The sequence below is a fragment of the Borostomias antarcticus genome (genome assembly GCF_949987555.1).
Source record: "Borostomias antarcticus genome assembly, chromosome: 23".
NCBI lineage: Eukaryota > Metazoa > Chordata > Actinopteri > Stomiiformes > Stomiidae > Borostomias > Borostomias antarcticus.
Window position 1 is genome coordinate 19,999,788 of NC_140256.1, and position 25,788 is coordinate 20,025,575.

General features: G+C 53.5%; 1 protein-coding gene across 1 annotated transcript in view; it reads left to right on the top strand.

The window, feature by feature from the left end:
- Nucleotides 1–1,103: 1,103 nt before the first annotated feature.
- tut7 (terminal uridylyl transferase 7) overlaps nucleotides 1,104–25,788 on the top strand; it is a 56,312-nt gene continuing 31,627 nt past the window's right edge. The window contains exons 1-13 of the mRNA XM_084456780.1: nucleotides 1,104–1,188; nucleotides 2,807–3,242; nucleotides 4,913–5,067; nucleotides 6,334–6,450; nucleotides 7,116–7,293; nucleotides 7,493–7,581; nucleotides 7,999–8,050; nucleotides 9,176–9,245; nucleotides 19,126–19,252; nucleotides 19,678–19,797; nucleotides 22,584–22,718; nucleotides 22,902–23,082; nucleotides 25,442–25,788. The exon at nucleotides 25,442–25,788 is cut by the window's right edge and continues 345 nt beyond it. Coding sequence (XP_084312906.1) covers nucleotides 2,825–3,242; nucleotides 4,913–5,067; nucleotides 6,334–6,450; nucleotides 7,116–7,293; nucleotides 7,493–7,581; nucleotides 7,999–8,050; nucleotides 9,176–9,245; nucleotides 19,126–19,252; nucleotides 19,678–19,797; nucleotides 22,584–22,718; nucleotides 22,902–23,082; nucleotides 25,442–25,788 — 1,989 coding nt within the window. The 5' untranslated portion in view covers nucleotides 1,104–1,188; nucleotides 2,807–2,824. The remainder of the gene's footprint in view (nucleotides 1,189–2,806; nucleotides 3,243–4,912; nucleotides 5,068–6,333; nucleotides 6,451–7,115; nucleotides 7,294–7,492; nucleotides 7,582–7,998; nucleotides 8,051–9,175; nucleotides 9,246–19,125; nucleotides 19,253–19,677; nucleotides 19,798–22,583; nucleotides 22,719–22,901; nucleotides 23,083–25,441) is intronic.

Here is a 25,788-nt window from a genome sequence, read left to right on the forward strand (position 1 = left end):
GCTCTCATGCATGTGTTCCCCTCAGAGCCCTGACATGCATTCCTAGGTGGTCTGTGCTCCTCAAGCACCATTTCTAGTTGTGTTTGTTGTAATCTTCTATTGATCTATCTGGATTCATCAGAGGAATGTGTTGTTGGGTTATTGTTGTCAGTTATCCATTTAGTGTAATTCTGTCAGTTGAGCATCACCGTCGTCCTCTGTCCCTCCAGCCACCCAGCTGAAAGAAGCTGTAAGTATGTTTTATTTCGATCTTTCACAGAACAGGGGTCACAAAGTGCTACAAATCATCAAAGAATCAAAACAATGGTAAAAATAAAAAAAATAAAAAGGGCACAAAAACACACAAAAAGACACAGGAGACAAAGGCCTGTCGGAAAAGATGAATATTTAGCTGCATGCATGCTCTGTCATGTCATGTATTTTAATACTATTTAATAAACTAAACTAAATTAAAGTGCGTTTTAAAAGAGTCAACAGGGGCCACAGATCATAGGTCCAAAGGAAGGGTGTTCCACAGCCTAGGAACCAGGATTCTGAAGGCTCAGTCACCTCTAGTCTTGAGCCTGGTCCATAGATCAATCAGCCAGGTCGGAGGCGCAGGGAAGACCATCTCCAAGTAGGAAGATATCATCAAGACGTCAGAGGAGGAGGAGACCACCAAAAAAAAAAGATTTGACATTATTTGAATGTGAAAGCTTTAGTTTCTTTCTCTCTCCCCCCACTTCTCTCTCTCTCTCTCTGGCAGATGTGATATGTGCTGCTGTCCTGGGATCTGGAAACTCCAGCCTGTCTTCTCTTAGGCTCTCTTCCTCCTCTTCCTCCTCTTCCTCCTTGCAAATAACGTTTCTATATGGGAAATGATTAGTCAGTGGGCCTGGGTTTGATTGACATTTTGGGTGGAAGTAACACAATTTGTTTTAAACGATAAATGTAATTTGGGTATTGTGAGTGATGAATGGTAGACAGGAGCTAGACCAGTTGACTATCAGAGCAACACTGGTTCAAATAAAATGTTTCAATCAATTGACAATTCATCACTCTATTTTTCAATTCGCTTAAATCTGACTCCTCCCACCTCAAACTCCCACGCATGCGCAGCTCGCAGCAGAAGCAGGAGGAGCTGAGGTGGATCAGATTATCTCAAACTCAGTGGATACAATTAGTATGCTGCACATACAAAGACAAAAGGTATTTTGTGTACATGGTAGCGTTCATACGTAATTAATCTGACAATTATATGTGCCTATTTATAAGGTTTTGTTTGTGAGTCCGTACAATGTGCACCACATCAGAGTTCACTAGCCCAGCTTGCTGGTGGGTGCTAGCTCAGTTAGCCTAGCAGGCTCTGGGTTCATCTCGCTGGTGCTATGTTAGCCTAGCTAGCTATGTTAGCCTAGCTAGCTACAGCACAATCACACAGAAGAGTCGCTGCGGTCACTCACGTTAGGTTTATTTAGTAAAATATCTAATGACTGTCTTATGAAGTGGATCTAAGTAAACAAAACTCGTCTGGTTATCCGAGCTAAACATGTGCCTGCTAGCCTAGCCTATCTAACCTGCTAGCCTAGCCTATCTACCCTGCTAGCCTAGCCTATCTACCCTGCTAGCCTAGCCTATCTAACCTGCTAGCCTAGCCTATCTACCCTGCTAGCCTAGCCTATCTAACCTGCTAGCCTAGCCTATCTACCCTGCTAGCCTAGCCTATCTACCCTGCTAGCCTAGCCTATCTAACCTGCTAGCCTAGCCTATCTACCCTGCTAGCCTAGCCTATCTACCCTGCTAGCCTAGCCTATCTACCCTGCTAGCCTAGCCTATCTACCCTGCTAGCCTAGCCTATCTACCCTGCTAGCCTAGCCTATCTACCCTGCTAGCCTAGCCTATCTACCCTGCTAGCCTAGCCTATCTACCCTGCTAGCCTAGCCTATCTACCCTGCTAGCCTAGCCTATCTACCCTGCTAGCCTAGCCTATCTACCCTGCTAGCCTAGCCTATCTACCCTGCTAGCCTAGCCTATCTACCCTGCTAGCCTAGCCTATCTACCCTGCTAGCCTAGCCTATCTACCCTGCTAGCCTAGCCTATCTACCCTGCTAGCCTAGCCTATCTACCCTGCTAGCCTAGCCTATCTACCCTGCTAGCCTAGCCTATCTACCCTGCTAGCCTAGCCTATCTACCCTGCTAGCCTAGCCTATCTACCCTGCTAGCCTAGCCTATCTACCCTGCTAGCCTAGCCTATCTACCCTGCTAGCCTAGCCTATCTACCCTGCTAGCCTAGCCTATCTGACCTGCTAGCCTAGCCTATCTGACCTGCTAGCCTAGCCTATCTGACCTGCTAGCCTAGCCTATCTGACCTGCTAGCCTAGCCTATCTGACCTGCTAGCCTAGCCTATCTGACCTGCTAGCCTAGCCTAGCTAGCTACTAGCTACTAGTTAGCCAGCTATAATAGAGACGGTAAGGTATTCATCCAAGCAGACCCGTGTGACCCTGTCAGGGTGTGCCTGCACGGCTGCTAGCTAGTCATACATGGTTAGCTTGCAGGCTGCAGTAGTTGACCTCGAACAGCTCAGTTATGAGAACAGCTAGTGAGTCAACTTGAGCAAACCTGGCTAGCGAGCCCGACACCTGCGATTAAAATAGGTTATTTCCTGAACGTGTCTGCTCAGCTCTTATTACCGTTTTGAATGCCATTTAATCTACTCTTATACACACTTTTCTCACTCAATATTGGCACCTATGGCAAACTGATGGATTAGCACGGAGCCTTAATGTATTGGTCATCTAGAATGATCTCTTAACTTCACCCTTCAGGTGTAACTGGAGATTGCTATGGAGGACTCAGGCAGGCCGCGTCCCCCCAGGCTAGGAGGCCGGGAGAGGGGTGGGGCAGACGAGGCTGAGAGCTGGAGGAACCAGGACCCCCGAGCAGACAGGCCGTACCAGGACCCCCGAGCAGACAGGCCGTACCAGGACCCCCGAGCAGACAGGCCGTACCAGGACCCCCGAGCAGACAGGCCGTACCGCCCCAGCCCCAGTAAAGGAGGACTAGGGCCCCTGAGCAGCTCTCCCGGCGGAGGGTTCAAGGGGGGCCTCAGCCCCTCCCAGCGAGAAGGCTTCCGGAGGTTCCCTGGCGCTGAGAATCAGGCGGATGGGCGTGAGGAGAACTGGAGAGAACGTCCCCCGCAGCGCTGGAGGAGAACGTCCCAGGGGGAGGAGCCAGGGGACGCCGCCGGCACTCCAAACTCAGGTGGGAGGTCAAACCAAAACTGCAGACATGATACTCTTTAATACCATAGAGAGAGAGAGAGAATACCGTATCTCTATGTAAGATTTCAGCATGCGCAGAACTGCTAGGCAGCACATCTCGCTAGATAGCTATGGACATAGTCTCAACGCCAGACCCATGAGAGTACTGTCTCAACGCCAGACCCATGAGAGTACTGTCTCAACGCCAGACCCATGAGAGTACTGTCTCAACGCCAGACCCATGAGAGTACTGTCTCAACGCCAGACCCATGAGAGTACTGTCTCAACGCCAGACCCATGAGAGTACTGTCTCAACGCCAGACCCATGAGTACTTTCTCTGATACACTACGTAAGCTACGCCAACTATGTTACTGCACGCTGCAGATCTCTCTATGGGTCTGGGACACTTCATGCTAAAATCTGGTGTTCAAATCCTGGCAATTCATATCTAGCGCTGGAATCCCAGCGACACCAATCAGAAACGACTTTTGCCATCAGGTGCTCCCACGCATAGATATGCCCCGCCCATCTAACCTGAGCTAGCCTCTCTATTGACCTATTGCCATGACCTGTCACTCTTTCAATTTTGAACGGTCTATACCCCCTCAGAATTGGGCGGCAAGTGGCCCAGACTCTATTATGTAGTATGAGGAGCGCTACTGACTAGACTATCTACACACAAGGACACGCCATGTACCATCTACTGACTAGACTATCTACACACAAGGACACGCCATGTACCATCTACTGACTAGACTATCTACACACAAGGACACGCCATGTACCATCTACTGACTAGACTATCTACACAGACTCTATTATGTAGTATGTGGAGCGCAGCGATTCAACGTAATATTTGAGTCTGGAGAGAGACTACTATCGACCATGCAATATTCTCACAACAAGGACACTCATTTAGCGAATCTGAACTAGATTCAGATCTATGACTAGCTTCCAGTATTGCGCTGGTGGGTGGTAGCAATGCCATAATAAAATTATTATAGTAGCAGCAATACAAATGTACAATTTTTTTGATTTGTAAATGTGGTTATTTTTCTCCAGCATTCTTCAAGGCTACCCAAAGCAAACCAATCACTGTCAAGTATAGATAGAGCAGATCACGTAGGAGTTGATGAGAGGACTTGGTGTGCTCGCATAATAACTAACAGGATCAAATGTGTAGAATGTAATAAAAACACAACCTTGCCTCAGACCTTGGTGGGGACATTCAGATGTGAGAAGGTAGATGTAGAAGACTCTGACTCTGGGTCAGCTAGATGTAGAAGACTCTGACTCTGGGTCAGCTAGATGTAGAAGACTCTGACTCTGGGTCAGCTAGATGTAGAAGACTCTGACTCTGGGTCAGCTAGATGTAGAAGACTCTGACTCTGGGTCAGCTAGATGGAGTAGACTCTGACTCTGGGTCAGCCAGGTGTAGTAGACTCTGACTCTGGGTCAGCTAGATGGAGTAGACTCTGACTCTGGGTCAGCTAGATGGAGTAGACTCTGACTCTGGGTCAGCTAGATGTAGAAGACTCTGACTCTGGGTCAGCTAGATGGAGTAGCCTCTGACTCTGGGTCAGCCAGGTGTAGTGTACTCTGACTCTGGGTCAGCCAGGTGTAGTGTACTCTGACTCTTGGTCAGCCAGGTGTGTCTCGTTGTTCTCCAGGGGGGAGGAGGAGGAACCGTGACCGGAGGCGGGGCTTCGGGGAGGAAGACAGGGGGCCGGTGATCGATGAGTCGACCCTCTCAGCCAAAGAGCTGCTGGGCCTGAGGCAGGCGGAAGAGCGGATTGGCCGAGACGAGATCTTCCGTCTAAAGAAGGTTAGTGCCCTTTGAAGACAGAAGTGGTCCCCTTGTCCAAACCTTCCTGTCCACTGGCTGACAAACCATTGTTCTTAGAATAAGAGGCTGACAGTGTGTTCGAGGGGTAGTGAAGGGCTCTTATTTTTCAATTTTGACCGGCTGGCCATACTTTATACATACGCTATCCTGCTTATTACACGGCTACTTACCAATGACATTCATATTTTAGATGGTGCTCTGCCTTGTAATGGGCAGAATGTTGCCTCTTTTGTTCGTGGCCAGAGAAAGAGACCGAGCCAGAAACCAAACTAGAGTTCATATTGGACTGGCTTTTACTAGCTGGCGAGAGCTTCACAGTGAAAGACTGACGCAGAGCTGCCTCTTCGCTGGTCAACTAGTGTTAGCTAGCCTAATATTAGCTGGCTTTCCATGTCTTATGTTGAAATTGCTTGATGTTTGGCTGTGCTAGCTGTGAATGTATGAGGATGCGTGTAATCTAGCTAGCTTGGGGCACCATGTTCCCTAGCTAAGCGGCTAACTGGTAGTGTAGTAACTTTTTAGACTGCTAGCGAGTTAGTGAGCTGATGAAGTGTAATGAAAGGCTATGAGTCTGACGCCGACCAGGCCTCTTTTGTAATGTAGCTAGCCTAATGTTAGCTGGCTAGCTATCTGTTATGATAGACCCAATTGCTTGATGTTTGGCTGTGTTTGCTGGGTTAGTTGTGGAAGTCACATACATTGTCTGTGAATATATATATATATATATATATATATACTAACTAGGCCCTTTTATTCCAGCTATCAACTGTTCTCTGGTGTTTGGGGACCGGTTTCACCTTGTAAACAAGTGCAGCTGTGCAGCTGTTCTGAACGTGCATAGTATTGACCATTTCACAACAGTTGTGCAAAAGTGAACCTGTAGAGTGAACCTGTAAAGTGAACCTGTAAAGTGAACCTCTAAAGTGAACCTGTAAAGTGAACCTGTAAAGTGCGCCAAATCGCAAAAGTACCACATCCTGCGTTAGGCTGCTTTAACTGTTAAGAATGTTCAGCAACTTTCAGACAACTTTCAACTGTCATCCACAGACATATAATGTGTTGCCCTTAGCAAGGGTCAATATCGCTCGGTTGCCCTTGATGTCGGTTAATTATCAAGAAATAATTGACCGGGTAGAATGTGTGATTGTCCAATCAGAATTGAGTATTTCAGAGAGCCGTGTAATATGTTGTGTTTAGTGTAATTGCACATTCATTGTCCAAATTCCCCATGCTTGTGTGGGTCAGAGGTGGCGCAGCAGCCCCAGCGCCCTGTACACCTGCTGCCTGTGTGACTTCCTGCTGGACTCCGTCTCCGCTGCTCACCGACACATCAAAGACAAGTGGCACAAGAGGAGGGCCAGGGTGAGACACTGGACACACAAGGACACGCCATGTACCGACTACGGGCTAGACTATCTAGGACACGCCATGTACCGACTACGGGCTAGACTATCTACACACAAGGACACGCCATGTACCATCTACTGACTAGACTATCTAGGACACGCCATGTACCATCTACACACAAGGACACGCCATGTACCGACTAAGGGCTAGACTATCTACACACAAGGACACGCCATGTACCATCTACTGACTAGACTATCTAGGACACGCCATGTACCATCTACTGACTAGACTATCTACACACAAGGACACGCCATGTACCATCTACTGACTAGACTATCTAGGACACGCCATGTACCATCTACACACAAGGACACGCCATGTACCGACTACTGACTAGACTATCTACACATGCTGTATACTGGCTATAGTATATACAGACAAGGAGATACTATATATTGTGTACTGAATAATATGATGAATCAGAAACTGAGATTAAACTGCTCTGTCTGTGTGTGTGTGTGTGTGTGTGTGTGTGTGTGTGTGTGTGTGTGTGTGTGTGTGTGTGTGTGTGTGTGTGTGTGTGTGTGTGTGTGTGTGTGTGTGTGTGTGTGTGTGTGTGTGTGTGTGTGTGTGTGTGTGTGTGTGTGTGTGTGTGTGTGTGTGTGTGTGTTTACCAGGAGAGGCGGGAGGAGGCGATGTTAACGGAGATCCTGCCCCCCGGGCCGGAGCAGATCATTGCCATAGGCTCCGCCCTGGAGGGAGTGGTCAGCAAGATGGGGATGAGTGACCAGGATGTTGCTAGGAGACAGCAGATAGTCTGCACCATGCAGGAGGTCCTTCTGTCCGTCCTGCCTGGTGAGCTGACCCTGACCCTAATGACACGCCAGCCCAATACTCTTACAAATAAAGCATTTTCATCTTTTGCCTTGATTGTCATAATGGTTTTTATCTACTTGACTCAACGTCAGTTTTGAACACAGCATGGTGAGTGTTCAGTTATAAGACTGATGAGTGTTTTTGTTGACTGAAATGCTCTGTTGCTTTGGCTCCTCAGAGATTCATCTCAGGCTGTATGGATCTTCCTGCACAAAGTTTGGGTTCAAGGACTCAGACGTCAACATTGACATTCAGTTCCCTCCTCGTGTGAGTAGTCCTGTGATCACGCATCTGGTAGTCCTGTGGTGTGCGTGTGTCTGTGTCTGTGTGTGTTTGTGCGCGTGCGTGTGTGTGTCTGTATGTGTGTGTGTGTGTGTCTTTGTGTGTGTGTGTGTGTGTGTGTGTGTGTGCGTGCGTGTGCGTGCGTATCCAAGATCGCGGAACAAAAAGCATATCCAAAAAATGACAATCATGAATTATTTTCAAGGCTTCATAACATTTTTGCCACAATAAGCTATGGACCGGTTCAAGTCCCTGGCTTATTGTGGCAAAAATGTTATGAAGTCTTGAAAATAATTCATAATTATTATTTTTTGGATAATCTTGGACTGCCCTTCTGGTTTTGACTGTCTGACACCTTGTATTATGTGTTAATAAAGTTTTGAAAATGGTGTGTATTCACAGATGCATCAACCAGAGGTCTTGTTGCTGGTTCAGGACAGCCTGTCAAAGAGCGGTGAGCAGCAGATCCTTCCCTCTCAAGACTGGACATGGACATGGCTTCTGACTGGACATGGCTTCTGACTGGACATGGCTTCTGACTGGACATGGACCATGGCTTCTGACTGGACATGGCTTCTGACTGGACATGGCTTCTGACTGGACATGGCTTCTGACTGGACATGGCTTCTGACTGGACATGGCTTCTGACTGGACATGGCTTCTGACTGGACATGGACCATGGCTTCTGACTGGACATGGCTTCTGACTGGACATGGCTTCTGACTGGACATGGCTTCTGACTGGACATGGCTTCTGACTGGACATGGCTTCTGACTGGACATGGACCATGGCTTCTGACTGGACATGGACCATGGCTTCTGATTGGACATGGCTTCTGACTGGACATGGCTTCTGACTGGACTTTGCTGCTGCAGCGTAGTTCTCTCAAAGAGAGCAGGCAGAAAGGAAGAAGGGAGAGACTATTAGTCACAAGCAACGAGGAGGAATAGATAGACTACTAATCACAAGCAACGAGGAGGAATAGATAGACTACTAATCACAAGCAACGAGGAGGAATAGATAGACTACTAATCACAAGCAACGAGGAGGAATAGATAGACTACTAATCACAAGCAACAAGGAGGAATAGATAGACTACTAAGGAGGAGAAATGAATAGACTACAAGGAGGAGGAATAGATACTAAGGAGGAGGAATAGATACTAAGGAGGAGGAATAGATACTAAGGAGGAGGAATAGATACTAAGGAGGAGGAATAGATACTAACGAGGAGGAATAGATACTAAGGAGGAGGAATAGATACTAAGGAGGAGGAATAGATACTAAGGAGGAGGAATAGATACTAAGGGGGAGGAATAGATACTAAGGAGGAGGAATAGATACTAAGGAGGAGGAATAGATACTAAGGAGGAGGAATAGATACTAAGGAGGAGGAATAGATACTAAGGAGGAATATATACTAAGGAGGAGGGATAGATACTAAGGAGGAGGAATAGATAGACTACTAATCCCAGTAGGAATCTTAACCCACAGTGTTGTAGTGCTTTTTTACCTTTTCAGTCACTGTAGTCCAGTTGTTGTTGTGTTTACTGTTGTTGTTGTTGTTTTTGTGTTTACAGTTGTGTATGTAGAGCTGGAGGCTGACTTCCATGCCAGGGTGCCTGTGGTCGTCTGTAAAGAGAAGGAGAGGTGGGTTAACATTCTGTAAAGAGAAGGAGAGGAGAGGAGAGGTGGGTTAACATTCTGTAAAGAGAAGGAGAGGAGAGGAGAGGTGGGTTAACATTCTGTAAAGAGAAGGAGAGGAGAGGAGAGGTGGGTTAACATTCTGTAAAGAGAAGGAGAGGAGAGGAGAGGTGGGTTAACATTCTGTAAAGAGAAGGAGAGGAGAGGAGAGGTGGGTTAACATTCTGTAAAGAGAAGGAGAGGAGAGGTGGGTTAACATTCTGTAAAGAGAAGGAGAGGAGAGGAGAGGTGGGTTATTTTTAAGAAAAAATAGCATATTACAGGAAAGCTCACCATGTGACCCAGTAACAGAGCAACAGGGACCCCTAGTGGCTGCAGTGGGGAGGTGTGTTAGGAGCGTCTGGTGATGGTGGGGAGGTTTGTTAGGAGAGTGTGGTGATGGGTGGGGAGGTGTGTTAGGAGCGTGTGGTGATGGGTGGGGAGGTGTGTTAGTGTGGTGATGGGTGGGGAGGTGTGTTAGGAGAGTGTGGTGATGGGTGGGGAGGTGTGTTAGTGTGGTGATGGGTGGGGAGGTGTGTTAGGAGCGTGTGGTGATGGGTGGGGAGGTGTGTTAGGAGAGTGTGGTGATGGGTGGGGAGGTGTGTTAGGAGAGTGTGGTGATGGGTGGGGAGGTGTGTTAGGAGAGTGTGGTGATGGGTGGGGAGGTGTGTTAGGAGGGTGTGGTGATGGGGGGGAGGTGTGTTAGGAGCGTGTGGTGAGGGGTGGGGAGGTGTGTTAGGAGCGTGTGGTGATGGGTGGGGAGGTGTGTTAGGAGGGTGTGGTGATGGGTGGGGAGGTGTGTTAGGAGCGTGTGGTGATGGGTGGGGAGGTGTGTTAGGAGCGTGTGGTGATGGGGGGGGAGGTGTGTTAGGAGTGTGGTGATGGGTGGGGAGGTGTGTTAGGAGCGTGTGGTGATGGGTGGGGAGGTGTGTTAGGAGGGTGTGGTGATGGGTGGGGAGGTGTGTTAGGAGCGTGTGGTGATGGGTGGGGAGGTGTGTTAGGAGCGTGTGGTGATGGGTGGGGAGGTGTGTTAGTGTGGTGATGGGTGGGGAGGTGTGTTAGGAGCGTGTGGTGATGGGTGGGGAGGTGTGTTAGGACCGTCTGGTGATGGGTGGGGAGGTGTGTTAGGAGGGTGTGGTGATGGGTGGGGAGGTGTGTTAGGAGCGTGTGGTGATGGGTGGGGAGGTGTGTTAGTGTGGTGATGGGTGGGGAGGTGTGTTAGGAGCTAGGAGGGTGTGGTGATGGGGGGGGAGGTGTGTTAGGAGCGTGTGGTGATGGGTGGGGAGGTGTGTTAGTGTGGTGATGGGGGGAGGTGTGTTAGGAGCGTGTGGTGATGGGGGGGGAGGTGTGTTAGGAGGGTGTGGTGAGGGGTGGGGAGGTGTGTTAGGAGGGTGTGGTGAGGGGTGGGGAGGTGTGTTAGGAGGGTGTGGTGAGGGGTGGGGAGGTGTGTTAGGAGGGTCTGGTGATGGGTGGGGAGGTGTGTTAGGAGGGTGTGGTGAGGGGTGGGGAGGTGTGTTAGGAGGGTCTGGTGAGGGGTGGGGAGGTGTGTTAGGAGCGTGTGGTGATGGGTGGGGAGGTGTGTTAGGAGCGTGTGGTGATGGGTGGGGAGGTGTGTTAGTGTGGTGAGGGGTGGGGAGGTGTGTTAGGAGCGTGTGGTGATGGGTGGGGAGGTGTGTTAGGAGCGTGTGGTGATGGGGGGGGAGGTGTGTTAGGAGTGTGGTGATGGGTGGGGAGGTGTGTTAGGAGCGTGTGGTGATGGGTGGGGAGGTGTGTTAGGAGGGTGTGGTGATGGGTGGGGAGGTGTGTTAGGAGGGTGTGGTGATGGGTGGGGAGGTGTGTTAGGAGAGTGTGGTGATGGGTGGGGAGGTGTGTTAGGAGCGTGTGGTGATGGGTGGGGAGGTGTGTTAGGAGCGTGTGGTGATGGGTGGGGAGGTGTGTTAGGAGCGTGTGGTGATGGGTGGGGAGGTGTGTTAGGAGCGTGTGGTGATGGGTGGGGAGGTGTGTTAGGAGCGTGTGGTGATGGGTGGGGAGGTGTGTTAGGAGGGTGTGGTGATGGGTGGGGAGGTGTGTTAGGAGGGTGTGGTGATGGGTGGGGAGGTGTGTTAGGAGCGTGTGGTGATGGGTGGGGAGGTGTGTTAGGAGGGTGTGGTGATGGGTGGGGAGGTGTGTTAGGAGGGTGTGGTGATGGGTGGGGAGGTGTGTTAGGAGTGTGGTGATGGGTGGGGAGGTGTGTTAGGAGCGTGTGGTGATGGGTGGGGAGGTGTGTTAGGAGCGTGTGGTGATGGGTGGGGAGGTGTGTTAGGAGGGTGTGGTGAGGGGTGGGGAGGTGTGTTAGGAGCGTGTGGTGAGGGGTGGAGAGGTGTGTTAGTGTGGTGATGGGTGGGGAGGTGTGTTAGGAGCGTGTGGTGATGGGTGGGGAGGTGTGTTAGGAGGGTCTGGTGATGGGTGGGGAGGTGTGTTAGGAGCGTGTGGTGATGGGGGGGGAGGTGTGTTAGGAGCGTGTGGTGATGGGTGGGGAGGTGTGTTAGGAGCGTGTGGTGATGGGTGGGGAGGTGTGTTAGGAGCGTGTGGTGATGGGTGGGGAGGTGTGTTAGGAGGGTGTGGTGATGGGTGGGGAGGTGTGTTAGGAGGGTCTGGTGAGGGGTGGGGAGGTGTGTTAGGAGCGTGTGGTGATGGGTGGGGAGGTGTGTTAGGAGGGTGTGGTGATGGGTGGGGAGGTGTGTTAGGAGCGTGTGGTGATGGGTGGGGAGGTGTGTTAGTGTGGTGATGGGTGGGGAGGTGTGTTAGGAGCGTGTGGTGATGGGGGGGAGGTGTGTTAGGAGCGTGTGGTGATGGGGGGGGAGGTGTGTTAGGAGCGTGTGGTGATGGGTGGGGAGGTGTGTTAGTGTGGTGATGGGTGGGGAGGTGTGTTAGGAGCGTGTGGTGATGGGTGGGGAGGTGTGTTAGGAGCGTGTGGTGATGGGTGGGGAGGTGTGTTAGGAGCGTGTGGTGATGGGTGGGGAGGTGTGTTAGGAGCGTGTGGTGAGGGGTGGGGAGGTGTGTTAGGAGGGTCTGGTGAGGGGTGGGGAGGTGTGTTAGGAGCGTGTGGTGATGGGTGGGGAGGTGTGTTAGGAGCGTGTGATGATGGGTGGGGAGGTGTGTTAGGAGGGTCTGGTGATGGGGGGGGAGGTGTGTTAGGAGCGTGTGGTGATGGGTGGGGAGGTGTGTTAGGAGCGTGTGGTGATGGGTGGGGAGGTGTGTTAGGAGCGTGTGGTGATGGGTGGGGAGGTGTGTTAGGAGGGTGTGGTGATGGGGGGGGAGGTGTGTTAGGAGCGTGTGGTGATGGGTGGGGAGGTGTGTTAGGAGCGTGTGGTGATGGGGGGGAGGTGTGTTAGGAGGGTCTGGTGATGGGTGGGGAGGTGTGTTAGGAGCGTGTGGTGAGGGGTGGGGAGGTGTGTTAGGAGCGTGTGGTGATGGGGGGGAGGTGTGTTAGGAGCGTGTGGTGATGGGTGGGGAGGTGTGTTAGGAGCGTGTGGTGATGGGTGGGGAGGTGTGTTAGGAGGGTGTGGTGATGGGTGGGGAGGTGTGTTAGTGTGGTGATGGGTGGGGAGGTGTGTTAGTCTGGTGATGGGTGGGGAGGTGTGTTAGGAGCGTGTGGTGATGGGTGGGGAGGTGTGTTAGGAGCGTGTGGTGATGGGTGGGGAGGTGTGTTAGTGTGGTGATGGGTGGGGAGGTGTGTTAGGAGCGTGTGGTGATGGGTGGGGAGGTGTGTTAGGAGCGTGTGGTGATGGGTGGGGAGGTGTGTTAGGAGCGTGTGGTGATGGGTGGGGAGGTGTGTTAGGAGCGTGTGGTGATGGGTGGGGAGGTGTGTTAGGAGGGTCTGGTGATGGGTGGGGAGGTGTGTTAGGAGCGTGTGGTGATGGGTGGGGAGGTGTGTTAGGAGCGTGTGGTGAGGGGTGGGGAGGTGTGTTAGGAGCGTGTGGTGATGGGTGGGGAGGTGTGTTAGGAGCGTGTGGTGATGGGTGGGGAGGTGTGTTAGGAGCGTCTGGTGATGGTGGGGAGGTGTGTTAGGAGCGTGTGGTGATGGGTGGGGAGGTGTGTTAGGAGCGTGTGGTGATGGGTGGGGAGGTGTGTTAGGAGCGTGTGGTGATGGGTGGGGAGGTGTGTTAGGAGCGTCTGGTGATGGTGGGGAGGTGTGTTAGGAGCGTGTGGTGATGGGTGGGGAGGTGTGTTAGGAGCGTGTGGTGATGGGTGGGGAGGTGTGTTAGGAGCGTGTGGTGATGGGTGGGGAGGTGTGTTAGGAGCGTGTGGTGATGGGTGGGGAGGTGTGTTAGGAGAGTGTGGTGATGGGTGGGGAGGTGTGTTAGGAGAGTGTGGTGATGGGTGGGGAGGTGTGTTAGGAGCGTGTGGTGAGGGGTGGGGAGGTGTGTTAGGAGCGTGTGGTGATGGGTGGGGAGGTGTGTTAGGAGGGTGTGGTGATGGGTGGGGAGGTGTGTTAGGAGCGTGTGGTGATGGGTGGGGAGGTGTGTTAGGAGCGTGTGGTGATGGGTGGGGAGGTGTGTTAGGAGCGTGTGGTGAGGGGTGGGGAGGTGTGTTAGGAGCGTGTGGTGATGGGTGGGGAGGTGTGTTAGGAGCGTCTGGTGATGGGTGGGGAGGTGTGTTAGGAGGGTCTGGTGATGGGTGGGGAGGTGTGTTAGGAGCGTCTGGTGATGGGTGGGGAGGTGTGTTAGGAGCGTGTGGTGATGGGTGGGGAGGTGTGTTAGGAGCGTGTGGTGATGGGTGGGGAGGTGTGTTAGTGTGGTGATGGGTGGGGAGGTGTGTTAGGAGCGTGTGGTGATGGGTGGGGAGGTGTGTTAGGACCGTCTGGTGATGGGTGGGGAGGTGTGTTAGGAGGGTGTGGTGATGGGTGGGGAGGTGTGTTAGGAGCGTGTGGTGATGGGTGGGGAGGTGTGTTAGTGTGGTGATGGGTGGGGAGGTGTGTTAGGAGCTAGGAGGGTGTGGTGATGGGGGGGGAGGTGTGTTAGGAGCGTGTGGTGATGGGTGGGGAGGTGTGTTAGTGTGGTGATGGGGGGAGTTGTGTTAGGAGCGTGTGGTGATGGGGGGGGAGGTGTGTTAGGAGGGTGTGGTGAGGGGTGGGGAGGTGTGTTAGGAGGGTGTGGTGATGGGTGGGGAGGTGTGTTAGGAGGGTGTGGTGAGGGGTGGGGAGGTGTGTTAGGAGGGTCTGGTGATGGGTGGGGAGGTGTGTTAGGAGGGTGTGGTGAGGGGTGGGGAGGTGTGTTAGGAGGGTCTGGTGAGGGGTGGGGAGGTGTGTTAGGAGCGTGTGGTGATGGGTGGGGAGGTGTGTTAGGAGCGTGTGGTGATGGGTGGGGAGGTGTGTTAGTGTGGTGAGGGGTGGGGAGGTGTGTTAGGAGCGTGTGGTGATGGGTGGGGAGGTGTGTTAGGAGCGTGTGGTGATGGGGGGGGAGGTGTGTTAGGAGTGTGGTGATGGGTGGGGAGGTGTGTTAGGAGCGTGTGGTGATGGGTGGGGAGGTGTGTTAGGAGGGTGTGGTGATGGGTGGGGAGGTGTGTTAGGAGGGTGTGGTGATGGGTGGGGAGGTGTGTTAGGAGAGTGTGGTGATGGGTGGGGAGGTGTGTTAGGAGCGTGTGGTGATGGGTGGGGAGGTGTGTTAGGAGCGTGTGGTGATGGGTGGGGAGGTGTGTTAGGAGCGTGTGGTGATGGGTGGGGAGGTGTGTTAGGAGCGTGTGGTGATGGGTGGGGAGGTGTGTTAGGAGCGTGTGGTGATGGGTGGGGAGGTGTGTTAGGAGGGTGTGGTGATGGGTGGGGAGGTGTGTTAGGAGGGTGTGGTGATGGGTGGGGAGGTGTGTTAGGAGCGTGTGGTGATGGGTGGGGAGGTGTGTTAGGAGCGTGTGGTGAGGGGTGGAGAGGTGTGTTAGTGTGGTGATGGGTGGGGAGGTGTGTTAGGAGCGTGTGGTGATGGGTGGGGAGGTGTGTTAGGAGGGTCTGGTGATGGGTGGGGAGGTGTGTTAGGAGCGTGTGGTGATGGGGGGGGAGGTGTGTTAGGAGCGTGTGGTGATGGGTGGGGAGGTGTGTTAGGAGCGTGTGGTGATGGGTGGGGAGGTGTGTTAGGAGCGTGTGGTGATGGGTGGGGAGGTGTGTTAGGAGGGTGTGGTGATGGGTGGGGAGGTGTGTTAGGAGGGTCTGGTGAGGGGTGGGGAGGTGTGTTAGGAGTGTGTGGTGATGGGTGGGGAGGTGTGTTAGGAGGGTGTGGTGATGGGTGGGGAGGTGTGTTAGGAGCGTGTGGTGATGGGTGGGGAGGTGTGTTAGTGTGGTGATGGGTGGGGAGGTGTGTTAGGAGCGTGTGGTGATGGGGGGGGAGGTGTGTTAGGAGCGTGTGGTGATGGGGGGGGAGGTGTGTTAGGAGCGTGTGGTGATGGGTGGGGAGGTGTGTTAGTGTGGTGATGGGTGGGGAGGTGTGTTAGGAGCGTGTGGTGATGGGTGGGGAGGTGTGTTAGGAGCGTGTGGTGATGGGTGGGGAGGTGTGTTAGGAGCGTGTGGTGATGGGTGGGGAGGTGTGTTAGGAGCGTGTGGTGAGGGGTGGGGAGGTGTGTTAGGAGGGTCTGGTGAGGGGTGGGGAGGTGTGTTAGGAGCGTGTGGTGATGGGTGGGGAGGTGTGTTAGGAGCGTGTGATGATGGGTGGGGAGGTGTGTTAGGAGGGTCTGGTGATGGATGGGGAGGTGTGTTAGGAGCGTGTGGTGATGGGTGGGGAGGTGTGTTAGGAGGGTCTGGTGATGGGTGGGGAGGTGTGTTAGGAGCGTGTGGTGATGGGTGGGGAGGTGTGTTAGGAGCGTGTGGTGATGGGTGGGGAGGTGTGTTAGGAGCGTGTGGTGATGGGTGGGGAGGTGTGTTAGGAGGGTGTGGTGATGGGGGGGGAGGTGTGTTAGGAGCGTGTGGTGATGGGTGGGGAGGTGTGTTAGGAGCGTGTGGTGATGGGGGGGAGGTGTGTTAGGAGGGTCTGGTGATGGGTGGGGAGGTGTGTTAGGAGCGTGTGGTGAGGGGTGGGGAGGTGTGTTAGGAGCGTGTGGTGATGGGGGGGAGGTGTGTTAGGAGCGTGTGGTGATGGGTGGGGAGGTGTGTTAGGAGCGTGTGGTGATGGGTGGGGAGGTGTGTTAGGAGGGTGTGGTGATGGGTGGGGAGGTGTGTTAGTGTGGTGATGGGTGGGGAGGTGTGTTAGTCTGGTGATGGGTGGGGAGGTGTGTTAGGAGCGTGTGGTGATGGGTGGGGAGGTGTGTTAGGAGCGTGTGGTGATGGGTGGGGAGGTGTGTTAGTGTGGTGATGGGTGGGGAGGTGTGTTAGGAGCGTGTGGTGATGGGTGGGGAGGTGTGTTAGGAGCGTGTGGTGATGGGTGGGGAGGTGTGTTAGGAGCGTGTGGTGATGGGGGGGAGGTGTGTTAGGAGCGTGTGGTGATGGGTGGGGAGGTGTGTTAGGAGCGTGTGGTGATGGGTGGGGAGGTGTGTTAGGAGCGTGTGATGATGGGTGGGGAGGTGTGTTAGGAGGGTGTGGTGAGGGGTGGGGAGGTGTGTTAGGAGCGTGTGGTGATGGGTGGGGAGGTGTGTTAGGAGCGTGTGGTGATGGGTGGGGAGGTGTGTTAGGAGGGTGTGGTGATGGGTGGGGAGGTGTTAGGAGCGTGTGGTGATGGGTGGGGAGGTGTGTTAGGAGGGTGTGGTGATGGGTGGGGAGGTGTGTTAGGAGGGTGTGGTGATGGGTGGGGAGGTGTGTTAGGAGCGTGTGGTGATGGGTGGGGAGGTGTGTTAGTGTGGTGATGGGCGGGGAGGTGTGTTAGGAGGGTGTGGTGATGGGTGGGGAGGTGTGTTAGGAGCGTCTGGTGATGGGTGGGGAGGTGTGTTAGGAGCGTGTGGTGATGGGTGGGGAGGTGTGTTAGGAGCGTGTGGTGATGGGTGGGGAGGTGTGTTAGGAGCGTGTGGTGATGGGTGGGGAGGTGTGTTAGGAGCGTGTGGTGATGGGTGGGGAGGTGTGTTAGGAGCGTGTGGTGATGGGTGGGGAGGTGTGTTAGGAGGGTGTGGTGATGGGTGGGGAGGTGTGTTAGGAGAGTGTGGTGAGGGGTGGGGAGGTGTGTTAGGAGCGTGTGGTGATGGGTGGGGAGGTGTGTTAGGAGCGTGTGGTGATGGGCGGGGAGGTGTGTTAGGAGCGTCTGGTGATGGGTGGGGAGGTGTGTTAGGAGCGTCTGGTGATGGGTGGGGAGGTGTGTTAGTGTGGTGATGGGTGGGGAGGTGTGTTAGGAGCGTGTGGTCATGGGTGGGGAGGTGTGTTAGGAGCGTCTGGTGATGGGTGGGGAGGTGTGTTAGGAGCGTGTGGTGATGGGTGGGGAGGTGTGTTAGGAGCGTGTGGTGATGGGTGGGGAGGTGTGTTAGGAGCGTGTGGTGATGGGTGGGGAGGTGTTAGGAGCGTGTGGGGAGGTGTGTTAGGAGCGTGTGGTGATGGGTGGGGAGGTGTGTTAGGAGGGTCTGGTGATGGGTGGGGAGGTGTGTTAGGAGGGTGTGGTGATGGGTGGGGAGGTGTGTTAGTGTGGTGATGGGTGGGGAGGTGTGTTAGGAGCGTGTGGTGATGGGTGGGGAGGTGTGTTAGGAGCGTGTGATGATGGGTGGGGAGGTGTGTTAGGAGCGTGTGGTGATGGGTGGGGAGGTGTGTTAGGAGCGTGTGGTGATGGGTGGGGAGGTGTGTTAGGAGCGTGTGGTGATGGGTGGGGAGGTGTGTTAGGAGCGTGTGGTGATGGGTGGGGAGGTGTGTTAGGAGCGTGTGGTGATGGGTGGGGAGGTGTGTTAGGAGGGTGTGGTGATGGGTGGGGAGGTGTGTTAGGAGGGTGTGGTGATGGGTGGGGAGGTGTGTTAGGAGCGTGTGGTGATGGGTGGGGAGGTGTGTTAGGAGCGTGTGGTGATGGGTGGGGAGGTGTGTTAGGAGCGTGTGGTGATGGGTGGGGAGGTGTGTTAGGAGGGTGTGGTGATGGGTGGGGAGGTGTGTTAGGAGCGTCTGGTGATGGGTGGGGAGGTGTGTTAGGAGCGTGTGGTGATGGGTGGGGAGGTGTGTTAGGAGCGTCTGGTGATGGGTGATGTGTATGAATGAAAATCTTACTTGGTTTAGTTTAGATTTCAAGAACACGCTGAGTGGTCGGTCAAGCTGGTTTCAAACAAAGACAAAAAGTTTATTCTGATGTAACGTTTTGCAAAGCGGACTCTGAAAACAGGAAGTGTTTCCTTCAGTCAGAATGGTTGGACTGAAGGATCGTGGGACATTTTATAGCATGGTAGAGGAAGTCACGTACTCGGGGACAAAGGGTAAAGGGAGGTGATGTCACAGAGCAAAGGGTGTTTCTAAACAGATTAGAAATAAGTTTCACAGTGGTTGTAAAACAATGAACAAAGAAGATCAATCAAATAGGAATTCTATCAACTAGGAAGATTCAATCACTCAGGAACACAGAAAGGGGATAACACACTGATGAGACTGGAACACAGAAAGGGGATAACACACTGATGAGACAGGAACACAGAAAGGGGATAACACACTGATGAGACAGGAACACAGAAAGGGGATAACACACTGATGAGACAGGAACACAGAAAGGGGATAACACACTGATGAGACAGGAACACAGAAAGGGGATAACACACTGATGAGACAGGAACACAGAAAGGGGATAACACATTGATGAGACTGGAACACAGAAAGGGGATAACACATTGATGAGACTGGAACACAGAAAGGGGATAACACATTGATGAGACTGGAATTTCATTAACATGTGTACCGGGGCACACAATGATAATACTAGTTGTTCTCTTGCTCCCACAGTGGCCTGGTTTGTAAAGTGAGCGCTGGAAATGACAATGCTTGCCAGACGACCTCCTACCTCTCTGCACTGGCCAATCAGGAGCCTCTCCTACTGCCGCTGGTCCTGGGCTTCAGACACTGGGCTGGGGTGAGTTCAGCAGGCAGCACCCAGCAGCTCAGCTCTGAGTTAACACAGTCTCCCCAGCAGCTCAGCTCTGAGTAACACAGTCTCCCCAGCAGCTCAGCTCTGAGTTCACACAGTCTCCCCAGCAGCTCAGCTCTGAGTTCACACAGTCTCCCCAGCAGCTCAGCTCTGAGTTCACACAGTCTCCCCAGCAGCTCAGCTCTGAGTTCACACCGTCTCCCCAGCAGCTCAGCTCTGAGTTAACACCGTCTCCCCAGCAGCTCAGCTCTGAGTTCACATCTAGTTCACATCTAGTTCACATCTAGTTCACATCTAGTACACATCTAGTTCACATCTAGTACACATCTTTTACTAGCAGCACCCTGTGTTCTGAGGGTACGTGTGTGTGTGTTTGTGTGTTTGTGTGTGTGTGTGTGTGTGTGTGCTAGATCTGCCACGTGGACAGAGCGGAGGAGGGCGGGCTGCCAGTGTACGTCCTGGCCCTCATGGTCATCTACTTCCTGCAGCAGCGCAAAGACCCCATCCTGCCCGCCTACCTGGGCCACGAGGTGAGAGAGAGAGTGTCCTGCCCACCTACCTGGGCCACGAGGTGAGAGAGAGAGTGTCCTGCCCACCTACCTGGGCCACGAGGTGAGAGAGAGTGTGTCCCCCCCCCTACCTGGGCCACGAGGTGAGAGAGAGTGTGTCCTGCCCACCTACCTGGGCCACGAGGTTTGAGTGTGTCCCCCGCCTACCTGGGCCACGAGGTGAGAGAGAGTGTGTCCTGCCCACCTACCTGGGCCACGAGGTGAGAGAGAGTGTGTCCCCCCCCCTACCTGGGCCACGAGGTGAGAGAGAGAGTGTGTCCTGCCCGCCTACCTGGGCCACGAGGTGAGAGAGAGTGTGTCCCTCGCCTACCTGGGCCAGGTGAGAGAGAGAGTGTGTCCTGCCCGCCTACCTGGGCCACGAGGTGAGAGAGAGTGTGTCCTGCCCACCTACCTGGGCCAGGTGAGAGAGAGTGTCCCCCGCCTACCTGGGCCAGGTGTGAGAGAGAGTGTGTCCTGCCCACCTACCTGGGCCAGGTGTGAGAGAGAGTGTGTCCCCCGCCTACCTGGGCCACGAGGTGAGAGAGAGAGTGTCCTGCCCGCCTACCTGGGCCAGGTGAGAGAGAGAGTGTGTCCCCCACCTACCTGGGCCACGAGGTGAGAGAGAGTGTGTCCTGCCCGCCTACCTGGGCCACGAGGTGAGAGAGAGTGTGTCCCCCACCTACCTGGGCCACGAGGTGAGAGAGAGTGTGTCCTGCCCGCCTACCTGGGCCACGAGGTGAGAGAGAGTGTGTCCTGCCCACCTACCTGGGCCAGGTGAGAGAGAGAGTGTGTCCCCTGCCTACCTGGGCCAGGTGAGAGAGAGAGTGTGTCCCCTGCCTACCTGGGCCAGGTGAGAGAGAGAGTGTCCTGCCCGCCTACCTGGGCCAGGTGAGAGAGAGTGTGTCCCCCGCCTACCTGGGCCAGGTGAGAGAGAGAGTGTCCCCCGCCTACCTGGGCCAGGTGAGAGAGAGAGTGTGTCCCCTGCCTACCTGGGCCAGGTGAGAGAGAGAGTGTCCTGCCCGCCTACCTGGGCCACGAGGTGAGAGAGAGTGTGTCCTGCCCACCTACCTGGGCCACGAGGTGAGAGAGAGTGTGTCCTGCCCGCCTACCTGGGCCACGAGGTGAGAGAGAGTGTGTCCTGCCCACCTACCTGGGCCAGGTGAGAGAGAGTGTCCCCCGCCCACCTGGGCCAGGTGAGAGAGAGAGAGAGTGTCTTGCCTACCTGGGCCAGATGAGAGAGAGTGTGTCCCCCGCCCACCTGTGCCAGGTGAGAGAGAGTGTGTCCCCCGCCTACCTGGGCCAGGGGAGAGAGAGAGAGTGTCCCCCGCCCACCTGGGCCAGATGAGAGTGTGTCCCCCGCCTACCTGGGCCAGGTGAGTGTCCCCCGCCCACCTGGGCCAGGTGAGAGAGAGAGTGTGTCCCCTGCCTACCTGGGCCAGGGGAGAGAGAGAGTGTGTCCCCCGCCTACCTGGGCCAGGTGAGAGAGAGAGTGTGTCCCCTGCCTACCTGGGCCACGAGGTGAGAGAGAGAGTGTGTCCCCTGCCTACCTGGGCCAGGTGAGAGAGAGAGTGTGTCCCCTGCCTACCTGGGCCAGGTGAGAGAGAGAGTGTGTCTTGCCTACCTGGGCCAGATGAGAGAGAGAGAGAGAGAGAGAGTGTCCCCCGCCTACCTGGGCCAGGTGAGAGAGAGAGTGTGTCCCCTGCCTACCTGGGCCAGGTGAGAGAGAGTGTCCCCTGCCTACCTGGGCCAGGTGAGAGAGAGAGTGTGTCCCCTGCCTACCTGGGCCAGGTGAGAGAGAGAGAGAGAGAGTGTGTCCCCTGCCTACCTGGGCCAGGTGAGAGAGAGAGAGTGTGTGTTGCCTACCTGGGCCAGATGAGAGAGAGAGAGAGGGAGAGAGTGTGTCCCCCGCCTACCTGGGCCAGATGAGAGAGAGAGAGAGAGAGTGTGTCCCCTGCCTACCTGGGCCAGGTGAGAGAGAGAGAGTGTGTGTTGCCTACCTGGGCCAGGTGAGAGAGAGAGAGAGTGTGTCCCCTGCCCACCTTGGCCAGGTGAGAGAGAGAGAGAGGGAGTGTGTCCCCTGCCCACCTGGGCCAGGTGAGAGAGAGAGTGTGTCTTGCCTACCTGGGCCAGGTGAGAGAGAGAGTGTGTGTCCCCTGCCTACCTGGGCCAGGTGAGAGAGAGAGAGTGTGTCCCCTGCCCACCTGGGCCAGATGAGAGGGAGAGAGTGTGTCCCCCGCCTACCTGGGCCAGGTGAGAGAGAGAGTGTGTCTTGCCTACCTGGGCCAGGTGAGGGAGAGAGAGAGAGGGAGAGAGTGTGTCCTGCCCACCTGGGCCAGGTGAGAGAGAGAGAGAGAGCGTGTCCCCTGCCCACCTGGGCCAGGTGAGAGAGAGAGAGAGTGTGTCTTGCCTACCTGGGCCAGGTGAGAGAGAGAGAGAGCGTGTCCCCTGCCCACCTGGGCCAGGTGAGAGAGAGAGAGAGTGTGTCCTGCCCACCTGGGCCAGGTGAGAGAGAGAGAGAGTGTGTCCCCTGCCCACCTGGGCCAGGTGAGAGAGTGTGTCTTGCGTGCGCATGCGCGTGTGTTCTTCTTTCGTATGAATGATGATTTTTAAATGTTCTATTGCAGCTACCTTATTACTGATGTATGTGTTTTAGCATTGTTTTAATAATAATAATTTAATATATCCTTTGTATTGAAGTATTTGTTGGGATCCTGTAGCGTAACATGATTTCCTTTCTTTGTTTCTCATCTTTTTGCTCTTCTAATCAGATGAAGGAGTTCTCCGTCAGTAAGCTGACAGACTTTTGTCTCACCTACCTGGAGGATGGATGTGTGCATTGGGCTTACCACCCTGCCTCCAAGGAGTCCGCTGCCCCTGCTGAGAGCTGCTACCAGAAGGGCAAGGTGACCCTGGGCACATTTACTTCCAAGGAACATAGAGCCCCTGCCAACATGTGTCAGCTGATTCCCAGTCCCTGTCCAGCCTCTGTACCTCAGTATCGGATGAAGAGACACTGATGGTCCTATTTGTATTTGTTGACAGTCTCCCAGACACTGACCTTGTCCTGTTTGTTTATTTGTTGTCAGGTTCCCCTGGTGTTCCAGACCCCTTGCTCCTCCTCCCCTGCAGTGGGCGGGCTGTGGGTGGAGATGCTGCGCTTCTATTCGCTGGAGTTCAACTTCTCAGACAGCGTCATCAGTGTCCGCACCAGCGCCGTCCTATCACGGGAGGCCAAGGACTGGCCGAAGAAACGCATCGCTGTGGAAGGTACCACTCTCTCTCTCTCATTAGAAACGCATGGCTGTGGAAGGTACCTCTCTCTCTCTCTCTCTCTCTCTCTCTCTCTCATTAGAAACGCATGGCTGTGGAAGGTACCACTCTCTCTCTCTCATTAGAAACGCATGGCTGTGGAAGGTACCACTCTCTCTCTCTCTCTCTCTCTCTCTCTCTCTCTCTCTCTCTCTCTCTCTCTCTCATTAGCTGTAGCTTTGTTGAACATAGTGTCCTGTTGAGGGTAGGGTAGTGTCCTGTTGAGGGTAGGGTAGTGTCCTGTTGAGGGTAGGGTAGTGTCCTGTTGAGGGTAGGGTAGTGTCCTGTTGAGGGTAGGGTAGTGTCCAGTTGAGGGTAGGGTAGTGTCCTGTTGAGGGTAGGGTAGTGTCCTGTTGAGGGTAGGGTAGTGTCCTGTTGAGGGTAGGGTAGTGTCCTGTTGAGGGTAGGGTAGTGTCCTGTTGAGGGTAGGGTAGTGTCCTGTTGAGGGTAGGGTAGTGTCCTGTTGAGGGTAGGGTAGTGTCCTGTTGAGGGTAGGGTAGTGTCCTGTTGAGGGTAGGGTAGTGTCCTGTTGAGGGTAGGGTAGTGTCCTGTTGAGGGTAGGGTAGTGTCCTGTTGAGGGTAGGGTAGTGTTAGGTTAGGAAGATGTGGCCATAAGGTCGGGACCAACCAAGGCTCTGGCACCTACTACCCAAGTAGCCCTGCCCTCATCCAGGCCCTGCCCTCATCCAGGCCCTGCCCTCATCCAGGCCCTGCATGATTCCAGGGCGCTGAAGCGGGCCAAAAAGATCATGACCGTCTAGTGCTGGGTATCGATTCAAATTTCAAGAATCGATTCGATTCAAATTCACAAGGTTCAGAATTGATTATCCCGATTAAATTCGATTCGATTTAATATCGATTTGGTTAGTGTTACTAAAACGTTTTTTTTTTTTAGCTGTAACCTGAATTAGATGACTGCCCAGTTATGCAACACATCAATACTAGTATTATATTGACATTTGACAGCAAATGAATATGAAATATTGGTAGTTAATGGCTGAAAGCCTGAAACTGTTGAACATGGCAAGGACTAATCCCCCTACCAGAATGGTGATAGTATTGCTTTCAAAAACATGCTGTGGGCAGAATTAGATTCAAAATGAAATGAGTGTTTAGTTAGTTACCTAATTAATACTAATTAAGTATTTCTTGGATATGAAAACGATTATCAGAACAAAAGCTGTAATTGTACTGGAACTTAAAAATATTACATTAAGAATTCACCTCAAAGCTGTTAAAGGAGAATGCTCTTTTTCGACAACCTGGACCTTATTTATGGCATATTATAAGACGTTTGACTCACCGAGATAACTTTGGTGTAATTCAGAGGCCTGTAGAAGAAATTTAAAAGTTCATCCAGTATATCCATGTAATGGCGGCGGACAGGGCACTGAGAATGCAGTTTCAAAAAAATCTATTTTCTGCTAACGGTTGTTTTCATCAATCTGTCTTGATGAATCACTAGTTGTGCTTCCATAGAGCGAGGGCTTGTTGTGGTTTTCACATGCCTCTGTAATATGATCTTTAGAAATGTCTTTAGAGACGAAATAAAGCTTCCCCACTTGCTCCAGCACGCATGCGCACAGCGCGCAGACTGGCTATTCTCTCTGGCTATAGCCTCTTCACACCGCTCTTCTCTGGCAGGAGGCTGCGATCGTCAAAGACCAAAACTGTTCGACACAAGAACAGCTTTTTCCCAACGCCTTATAAACATGGCTCCCCTCTGACTCTCTTCTCCGCCCCTGCAACGTTTGCACAAAACTGACTCTGCACTGACTGTTTGTGTCCAATTGCACTGCTAACTTTTGCACTACATTTGTATCACTGCACTTTCCAAGCCCTGTCATGCACTGTCCTGTCCTGTCCTGTCCTGTCCTCACACTTGTCCATTGTTGTTTTGTTATACAGAAAAAAATCCTTTGTATGTAAAAGTACAGTAAACGTATTGTGATTCTCCAGTTCCCAATCCTCGGAGGGATGGGGGTTAGGCCTACTAGGTCGATGGTTGGGATGGGGTTAGGTTATAGTCGGGGTTAGGGTTGGGTTAGGATTAGGACCAGGATTAGGGTGAAAGCCAGGGCTGGGTTACGGTTAGGTTAAGATGGTTAGGAAAAGGATCTGAGATGTGTTAGGTTGAGTAGCAGAACATTAGCAATGACATCTTTGACAAACTTCCACCCTCAAAGCAAATTAGCCTCGAGATTAGTATTATGACATGACACGTATGTTTAGTTGAGTATAGTTTAGTTGAGTATGAAATGTGTTTTGAGTATAGTTGAGTGTGAAGTGTTGTGTGTGTTTTGTGTGACCTGCCCAGACCCGTTTGCTGTGAAGAGGAACGTGGCGCGTACGGTGAACAGCCAGCAGATGTATGAGTACATCCTGCACTGCCTCAAAACCACATTCAAGTACTTCGCTCTGCCACTCAACATGCCCGCAGCCAATCACAAGCTAGCAGCTCCAAAAGGGCCCAACAAAATGCCTGAGAGATCTCCAGGACTTGGCCTGGACGATCTGCCAGCGTCCGCTGACGCGAGGGGCCTCCAGTCCGCTGACGCGAGGGGCCTCCAGTCCGGAGTGAGCGCGCTCAGTCTGGAGGCCCAGGTGGCCAACGGGCAGAAAGGACTGGAGGGACCTCAGGACGCAGACGGTTTGGTGGAGGAA